The sequence below is a fragment of the Arachis ipaensis genome, chromosome B03, assembly GCF_000816755.2.
Source record: "Arachis ipaensis cultivar K30076 chromosome B03, Araip1.1, whole genome shotgun sequence".
Taxonomy (NCBI): Eukaryota; Viridiplantae; Streptophyta; class Magnoliopsida; order Fabales; family Fabaceae; genus Arachis; species Arachis ipaensis.
Genome location: NC_029787.2, coordinates 13,891,018 through 13,900,743, shown reverse-complemented (window position 1 = coordinate 13,900,743; position 9,726 = coordinate 13,891,018). Strand labels below are relative to the sequence as shown.

Sequence of the window (9,726 nt, the reverse complement as noted above, 5' to 3'; positions counted from 1 at the left end):
GAAAAAGTAGCCTATTTGTATAATGATACAATTCTATAAAGATAGATCTAATGGTTACTTAGATTTTTTATAATCATGTTCAATAAGGATTGTTCTTAAAATAAAATTATGCACTATTGTAGTGGGAGATTTCATGTTTTGAGAAAACGTGATATTTATTATGCACTAGGTATATTTTACAAAAGGTCAAGCAAACATGCTCAAGAGCAAATGTGTTTAAGGTCAAAAGAGTTTTGATAAACACAAATATGCATTGAAAAATTATACACATGATTGATGGGCTCTAGTTCAAGTGGGAGATTATTGAGATAATAGTATGCCCAAGATCCAATCTATCATGATTGGCTCTCGTGCAAGTGGGAGATTGTTGGGAATAAGTAGTATGACCACAATGCAATCAATCATGTGTCAAATAATTTGTTATTGTTATTATACTAAAATGTTAATATAATAAGGTCCTTGATTAAATTTAGAGATTTATCATTGTGATAGTGATCACAATATTGAGAGATAAATCTTTTATAATTTAATCTAAATTGTTCTTGGTCATAGGATTATTAAAAAGGACATTAATAATTCGGAAAGATCAATATATATATATATATATATATATATATATATATATATATATATATAATGGTCTTCATTGGATGAAGATTAATAGATCTCATTTATTAAATTATATATATAGATGGTGCATATAGAGATATGACCATTGAACGGACTCACTTTGAGAATTCCTAATGGTTATAATTACCGTATATTTGTTAATAGGATATTCTCAAGATGAACATAATAATAGAGTTTCCTTTGACTTGCGAATGTCATAGTAATTAACAATATATTTATTATACTTTGATTCCGGACACCTAATACCCTAGGGTTCTAGTTGAATGGATATTTGGTATGATTTAAATACTTGTAGAATTAATGATTAGTCAATAAGGAATCCATCAACTCTTGGTAAAGAATTTGAGCTCTATGATTATAATGACTGAGATGAATAAAATCTTGGTTAAGGGGATTGAATGAATGAAGAAATGAGTTTCTTAAGTCATTCACAGTTCATTATAATAATGGTAACAAGTTAGAGTTTGACAATTAAACCATACTCTAAGGGTTAACCAAGAGTTGGAAAGATGGAAGGAATTATACTTTGTTCTTCTGAGGTTCTTAGTAAAAATATATTACTTCATACTATCGAATTGTTGAGGAGTGTTGCTAGACGCTAACCTTGATTAGTAAGTTTAGTATGACTAATTTACTACCCGCTTAGTATTGAACCTATGGGGTCACACACTAACGAGTGTTCTAATCTTTGTTATAGAATTATTTAATTTATTATTTTGATTTGATCAAATAAATAATTATATTAATTCAAATAGAATATTATTATATTCTTTGCTAGTACCAAGAATATAATAATAATATGATAATTGAGAATATTAAATGAGATTTGAGAATAATTAGTTATTCTATTTCTGAATTTGAATTATAAATTTGGATGAGATCCAAATCGATTATGTTTTAAATTGTTATGATATGATTCATAAAATTTAAAGGATTCAGATTTGGAATTTAAAGATATGATTTAAATTTAAATTGAGAATTAAATTTAAAATCAGTAACAAATCTCATACTATATATATGTATGCCAAGAGTAGAGGAAATAAAAGGTGAGAGAATAACAAGAGTTTTATTCCTTTGCCTCTACACACATAAATGTATGTGAGCCTAATTCTTGGAGAAGAATTTTATGGCATGCAAATAGTTGCAAGAGGTTTCTCAATTTAGATCAGATGTCCATTGGTCAAGGAGTTGACTGCAAAGGTTGATTTCAGTGTAGATACGCTAGCGCCTTCGTACCATCGAAGGAGAAAGTGATTTTACTAAAACGTCTAAAGGTATTTAGATTTGATCTATATATTATTGAAATAAAGTTTAAGCACAAAATAAATCTTTAAGGATTATTTTTTTTTCTTCCGTTGGGTGTTATGAACGCATGGTAATCCTTCACTTGGTCACTGAACCTCACCCATCTTTGCTTGCCATAATCAAGGAATGTCTTAATTTGTTGATCTTTTTTCTACTTGGAAGACCTCCTAATAGATTCTCGGTCACAAATAGACAAAATGGGAAAGGTATAAAATATTTCTCTCCATGTCTTAGACAAAACACTAGTCTTGATAGCATCTTTCTTTAGCAGTCTTGAGAGAATGTCATGAAGTATGGTTTCTGGTAAACTGGATATCTGGTCCATTTTTTCATCCATTATTGTGTCCTTCAAAGCAAGTAGAAGAATATCAGAAAAAGAATAACTCAATCATCTCAAATTATGATAATCAAAAAAATAATTTCTAAAATTTGTTCTTTTCCCTTCGCGCAACAGTAATTAACAAAGCAGAACCCACAAGAATCATCATTGACCACCATCGATCCGAACACTACTAATTTGGATGCAAAAACACATACAGAATAAATAAGATCAATGATGTGGTAATTTTACTATAGTATATACTATATAGTACTATACATTATTTGCTTTTGCTGCCATCACCTAAACTTTTTTACTTTATTACCGAATAGTGAGTCTAGGGAACATTAAAAAGAAATTCTAGTAATCCACAACCTACAATTGTTCTTAACATTCTACACATTTAGGCATGATATTTGAAAAATTGAAACTTTAAAGATTTAAGATAAAGCAAAGTCAAAATTTGAAAACTCTAAACTCTAAAGTTACGTTCTCTGTCCAATATTTCAGATTGTTTAAAAGAAACCTTTCGTTATTTGCAGAAGTGCCAATAAATATTAGAATTAATAAAATTACTGTTAAGCACTAAGCAATTGTATACTGATCAATAAGTTCCATATATTCAGTGCTAGAAAACGATACATAATCACAGCTAATTTAATGGCAGTATTAGTTAATTAACAATACTAATAACCGCTAGAGTGTTAGAACTTAGAACTGAACCTGGAACGCAGATTTCAGTCACCGAAGATTGAAAGAAGAGGGAGATGACGCGAACAGAGTGGCAGTGCTGAATTTTAATTATTTTTAATTAATTTTTTTTATTATTAAATATTTTTATTTTGTTATTATTCTACTGAGATTTTAACATTTTCAGCATAAATTATTAATCTTGACCGAAAAATGACTTATTTAGTTACTTTATTTTCTAATTGTTGCAGGTTTATTCAAGGATACGACAAGAGTACTACGTTTCTAAATATTTGTACATTATTTCCTTCAATCGATTTTTTATTATATAGTTATCACCACTTTTTTTATACATAACTAGATATACAAGATATATCTGGATACTTTTTAAATTTAATGTATCGAAAGATATATCAAAAAATAATTACAACAGTAAAAATTAAAAAAATAAAAAAATGACACTTTATTATATATTAAATTACTTTTATTTTTTTTATTTTTATATTAATTTTTTTTGTGACTCTTTATTTTTATATTAATTAATTATATTGGCACAGCGACATACAGTTCCAGAATATAAACCACAAGAGTCTTTTAAATTTCATAAACAATTTCTGGGTGGATTGCCAATATGAGAGGGACTAATGCTACTTTCATTGAGTTACCTTTATTTATGAAGACAATGTGCCCCCAAAAGAGTATATTTAATACAGGTTGTTATTATCTGTATTCTATTATTTGTCTAACAAGTTTATTAGTAAATTGCTATACTCCCCAAAATTCATATCACTATTAAACATTGTTTAATCTTTTTGGGAGTTTTAATTTTTTTTAACAAGAGAGTTCAATACAATAAAGAGAGCAAGAACAACAACATACAAATAGAAAAATAAAAAAAAAATTGCGAAAAAATTCATCAACTTTTTTTGGGCTCCTATTTTCTATAGTGTACTCCAGATTTTGTACTCATAAAAATATTTTTAACCACTCCAATCTTACTAAAATTCTGATAATCCGATTACAAGATCGCTAAGCGAAAGTCCACCAGTCACATGTCTTCTTGTATTCAATTCTTACTAAAACTCTGTTAATCTAACAACATTCTTTGTACCTTCTATCTGCACAATGTCGTTAAAATCTCCTGCAATATAACTCAATTTCTCCCACACACTAAATTTTTCTTCTCTTGTATGAGTCTCATACATCAAAGAAAGCATAATTGAAATTATTTTTCAAAAAACCCCCTCAACACACAACCAAAGCACTCATTTTAAACATTATTTCATCCCAAATTAACAGTAAACCACTTGAGACATCCTTCAACTCAATATATTCTCATCCCGCAACATCACTCCCCGATTTCTTATTACATCAAACTTTGTCACTACCTACCCCTTAGTCTCAAACAAGCCTAACATATTGATTTAAATTTTGTCAACTACTCAAATGAAGATGGCAAAAATATCTTTTCATGAAGATGCTTTGTTTAAAAGTGTAGTTTATTTATTTAGCCACACTTTAAACAAAAACAACACTTTTATAAATATCAAAATCTAACCATACAATCCATCATCCAAAGGTCAAAAAGAAATATATTCACATGAAGACAATTATAAAATCTTCATTGTAGTATCCACCTTAAATTTTATCTTGAAGTTTTTGACCATGCTCAATTTTTCATCACTCATTAACCCCCTAACATTCCAAGAACAAAATTATTTTAAAAAATTATTACACACTTTTTTTTATTTTTGGGCCTGCAGCGTCTTGCTTTCTCTTTTTATTTTGCCAATCTTCTTTTTTGAGTAATTTTTTTATTTTATGCTTAGAGAATAGCTATAATATCATCTTCTTTATTGTATTAAATTGCACCTGATTCCAACGCGAGTTCCCAAGTTTTTCTATTTTCAAGCATCTTCTCCTCCAAAATAGTATCTCTGTTTTCTTTACTTTCTTCATTCTTATCCGAACCACCATCATCAACAACCCTCTTCCTAGCTACTTCTTCATCGTGTTCCGATAGCTCTCCTTGTCCCTTTGTCAATGTTGTTCCCTTTGTGCCGGAACTCATGCCATTATCATTCACAATGTCATCCTTATCACCCGTTCCTTCATTAACGTCTTCCGCACCATCATCATCAACATACACACTCAACCCACCAGTCTCTCCATTCAATGTCACCGCCAAGAGAGTAACAACTTGGTTCTCCGCCACCAACTCTTCCTCAATCTCACGACCTAACATAGGTGGCGTTAGGGTTGCGCATCTCCCTTGCCATGTTGAGCCACTTCTTCCGTGGCCAGCCTTTAACTTTCCTCCTTCAACATCGATTCGATTTCTCTCGGTCATCTCCGCGCTGATCTCCAGCGCAAGTTTCACAAATGCAGTTTCCTGCACACTTATCGTAGACCCTTCCCTAGCATGTCCATCTTTATTGTAAAAATCGTGCTCCATTTTCATCAAGCCTGACCCGAATTCTAGACCCAACCTAACATCACGGAACTAGTTGATTGAGGAAACCGAATTCAAGGATCATTTCCTATCTTTTTTGGACATCCTTGAATGGTTGGGCCTAGCACCAAGCCTACAAAAAACCTTTTTCTTATTCCTTTTAACCCTCCTTTCCAACCCATTAAAGTTACCTTCATAAACGCATGTAATTTTTAGAATCAGTTTCATAATTAATATAATCACATCCCACACAATCCGCTCTCCCTTCAATTCCTTCATAAATTGGTCGATATGTTACCGTTTTTACCTTATTTTGTTTTGAATGATCATTAATCCACTCATTCAAAATAATTTTAGGAATTACCAATCTGCCCTTATCTTCTTTGTCTTCCCTCAGCTCCCCCATCACCACATCGGCTGTCTAGTCATTGAAAATTGCCGATTTTATAGTTCGTGCACTCCTTAAGCTCGTACTCGCACACTTCCTTTTCGCAACTGTTCTTCATTGTTCTCAACTATAGTAACTTTATCCATTAGCTTCTTCATAACAATTCAATTCAAAAGCCTCCCGTCCCACTTCTTTCACTAGCACATCGAATCCACTGATACCTATTGTAATATGGACCCATTCATTAATCACATCCATGATACAAGTATCAATTTGCACTCGTCCAACACTAAAAGACATGCACGATTCTGTCACTTTGTCACAACCGACTATTTTCTCATTGACCTTCTAACATACTAAAGGTATCTGCTGACCATGCATGTAACGGAACCCCGTAGCATTCTAACCACACTCTTCGAGTTTCACTTCGCTCCGTCTCATCCCATCTCCATATACTATGGAAGAATTGCAAGAGACTATGCATTTTAAACGTATATGCTTCTTCCGCATTCAATATAGAATCAAAAGTCAAAATAGCAGCTTTATACGCTCACAGTCTCCGTACTTGGACAACTTGAGGCAGGTTTTTTGTAATCATCTTTTTCAAAGAACTAAAATCGATTGCCTTCGTCGTATCGCCGACCAGACTTCTCTGTAGCCAATCCAGATTCTCTTTCACCACCGATACTTTCACTTTCTTTGTCCACCCATTTCCATGTGGATTTGGTTCTTTTGGGTGTCTTGTTAGTTTCTCTACCTGCTTTTAGTTATCTTCTCCCTGAGGTTGAGAATTTGTCTTGTTCCGACTATCACATCCTTCCTGTGCTGTCTTTCAAACTTTTGTCTCAGTTGTTCGTCTATACTTCGCTTCTCCCACGTACACAGTCTTCCCTCTCAACCTCATATGATTCATTTTTACTATAGCCTTTAGAAAACGCAAAAACATACATATTACTACCTTTTTGTTTTCGTGATAAATAGATGTCATTAATACGTCCATATCAATTAAATAGATAGAATAATTTATTCTTCGAAATGTCTTCAGAAAAATTATCAACAAAAATGAAAAAAAACTCATTTTCCAACCGTTGGTACTCGTCTCAATTCCAAATCCTAAATTTTTTTGCATATCTCTAGTTCTAACCCACCTTGTGTTTTTCACCCTCTGTCTCACTCCTCTCTCATCTCTCGCGGACCAGTGAGATTCACACCTTTCTTATGTTTTTTTTTCCTTTTGACATAACTACATTTTGTTTTCGATGCATCTTAAGATTCTTACACGAAGTTGAGAGGAAACGGCAACATGCATGAACCAATTCAATGTCAAATAAGCAATGCCCAAATAAACTTTGTTTTTGACATGAATTTTTATGAATTTTATACTAAAGAATTTGATAGGGATTATCCTTCATGTTTATTTATCCCATAATCCCTTTTATCCGCCACCTTCCCTAATGATCCTTACAAATGATTCCAATCCTCCTCGTCCTGTTGTATTATTCCATACATTTTCAGTCTCACTTTTCGAGTTAGAAGTGAAAATGATGAACATAATAAATTTTACATTTATTATTATGAGTATGAATGCAGCAAGCCGTTCATAACTTTTTACTCATACAAGAGAACTTAAAACTCATGAGAAATGATTATTTTCTCCATTGAGCAAATGCTTTTTAATGCTCTCTATGAATATAAGTAAGTAAGCACATAATAGCAAAATATAAAATTATATTTAAAAACAAAATTGAGTTTGTTATTATAGAAACCTTCACACATTCAAAACTTCCTCCTCTATGGAAGATAAAACATTAAAGAAAGAAATGTAAATGAGTTACTAACTAAAAAAAAGATAAATACTACTTTAATCTAAAACTAATATTTGCATTATCAGAACTTGACAATCCACATAAGAGAGATTTGAGATGAACAAAATCAACAACATTCACATCATTCTTGACTGAGCTTGTGACCTTGACATCCTTCAAGCCATGAAACCAACACTTAGACTTGGGATAACAATAGGAGCAAAACTTGCCCTTTGCCTTTTTGGTTTCGAGTAGCCACCAGTAGAAAAACTGTTGTTTAAAGAAATAACAAATAAGAGTTGGAAGCTCCACAGATAACACTCTGAACTGATGAAAAGCACAGGGAGGAAATAAGTAGAAACTTGGGAGACAATGTTGTACCTCAATGAATGCTTTGGTGCAATGAGACGGGTTCAAGCTCAATGAAATAGTTTCTGGGCACCAACCATAGAACAAGCGATTCACAAGAAGTGAATACTTAGATTTATCTTCCCGAACAGAGCGTATGACCAAGTTTTTGATGCTTGGCACAGGCAATGTAGGTGGCAATGAATATGGGTCTTCCCAAAACTGCATAATCCAAGGCATATAAATACCATATTAAAAAAATAGGTAGACTAACAGAATATAAGTAGCAATTTATACTTACATAATATTCATGATCATAAAAACTCTCATCAGAAGGGATGCAAGGACGGATGGAGAGGGAGAGTGATGTCAATAACTTTTGTGGTTTAAACTGTTTGACAAATTTCCCCAACTGGTAAAGACGTGGATGAATCATATTGAACCGAACATTTACATCCAGTCGATTAGAACAGCTTAGAAAAGATATGGAAGGTAAGTCATCACCAGCATAATAGTATCGAAATGATAATAGATTTGGAGTGTCAATTTCAAGCTTATCCATGGTAGAGCAATTAGATAACACCAAAGCCTTGAGTTGAGAACTTGAAATATTAATGTTCTCATACATGGAGCATTCAACCAATTCCAAACTCTCAAGGAAAGGAAATTTGGAAGATAGATGAAGAAACCATATATCTGTAAAAAGAAATTCAATCTTCATATTCATTAAGGTCAAAGCTCTCAAATTTCCACAACTATCAAAATTCATCTTGGAGGGCTCATAACTGTCAGCACCATAATATATTTTCTCAATATTTGGAGCATCAATATAGACATTTTGTACTCCCTGAATATCAACTCCCTTGAGCTTTTGTAGACCATGCATGCTTACTGATTTCATAAGAGAAATTTGCATATCTCCGGCACCTTGGGGGTTGTATACATAACACCACTTCGAGGTTATAATTGTGTCCTTCAAAGCAAGTAGAAGAATATCAAAAAAGAATAACTCAAACTATGTCAAATTATGGTAGTAAAAAATACCACTTTTCATGTTAATGAATATGGCTCATGAGAGTTTTTTTCCTGGTGGAGTTATCAAACAGAACAAGAACTAAATACTGTCAATGTAGATATATCGTAAATGGTCATCATATAGAGATTTTTTCTCTAAGAAAATAATTTACAAATTTGTTTTCTTTCCTTTGTTTTGCAACACTAATTAACAAAGCAGAACCCACAAAAATCATTATTGATCACCATCTGCACAAACACTGCTAATTTGGATGCGAAAAACACATACAGAACAAATAAGATCAAGGATGGAAACTCTAAAGATTTGAGCTAAAGCAAAGTCTAAAGATTTTTGCATAACTGCCAATAAATATAATTAGTAAAATCTCTCTCTCTCTAAAGAAACAGACTAATCAGCAATGTGTCCATGAACAAGAAGTTAAAGATATGAAGACTCAAATTAGGGTTACAATCACAGGAAACTGATCCACATGGTTACAGTGTTAGAACTTAGAGCCGAACCTGAAGAGATGAAGACTGCGAAGATTGAAAGAGACACTGCGTCTGAAGAGGGCGGTGGAGATGGCGCCAAGAGACTGGGGTTTTCGGTTTAAGAGGGTGTTTTTTTGGTGACTGTTTAAGAGGGTGTTTAAATTTAAATATAATCCCTGTGATTTGATTTAGATTTTTACAATTTTAAATCAATTTTCAGATTGGATAACACTCACAAGTTTATTAACTAAATAAAATATCTTTTAATTTTATTAGTTGATTT

At 32.2% G+C, this 9,726-nt stretch overlaps 2 protein-coding genes across 4 annotated transcripts in view; both read right to left on the bottom strand.

Annotated features, from left to right (window-relative positions):
• LOC110269982 overlaps window positions 4,462–9,726 on the bottom strand; it is a 22,044-nt gene continuing 16,779 nt past the window's right edge. For all 3 annotated transcript variants that reach the window (XR_002358869.1, XR_002358870.1, XM_021118238.1), the window contains one exon: window positions 4,462–4,581. Coding sequence is in view for 1 of the 3 variants with exons in the window: in XM_021118238.1 (XP_020973897.1) it covers window positions 4,541–4,581 (41 nt within the window). In the remaining 2 variants the exon portion in view is untranslated. The remainder of the gene's footprint in view (window positions 4,582–9,726) is intronic.
• On the bottom strand, window positions 7,517–8,895 carry LOC107634200. Its single transcript, XM_016337772.2, has 3 exons — window positions 8,239–8,895; window positions 7,971–8,159; window positions 7,517–7,859 (listed from the first exon to the last, which is right to left on the bottom strand). The coding sequence occupies exons 1-3, from the start codon at window positions 8,851–8,853 to the stop codon at window positions 7,641–7,643; spliced, it is 1,023 nt and encodes a 340-aa protein (XP_016193258.1). The 5' UTR covers window positions 8,854–8,895; the 3' UTR covers window positions 7,517–7,640.

Bases quoted from the DNA above. Each gene is read 5' to 3' on its own strand.
- LOC107634200 (XM_016337772.2), bottom strand. From the start codon at position 8,853: ATGCAAATTTCTCTTATGAAATCAGTAAGCATGCATGGTCTACAAAAG. The intron at 8,160-8,238 runs GTAAGTATAAAT...TGGATTATGCAG, and splicing joins TTTATGATCATGAATATTAT to TTTTGGGAAGACCCATATTC. The intron at 7,860-7,970 runs GTACAACATTGT...TTTAAACAACAG, and splicing joins GCACCAAAGCATTCATTGAG to TTTTTCTACTGGTGGCTACT.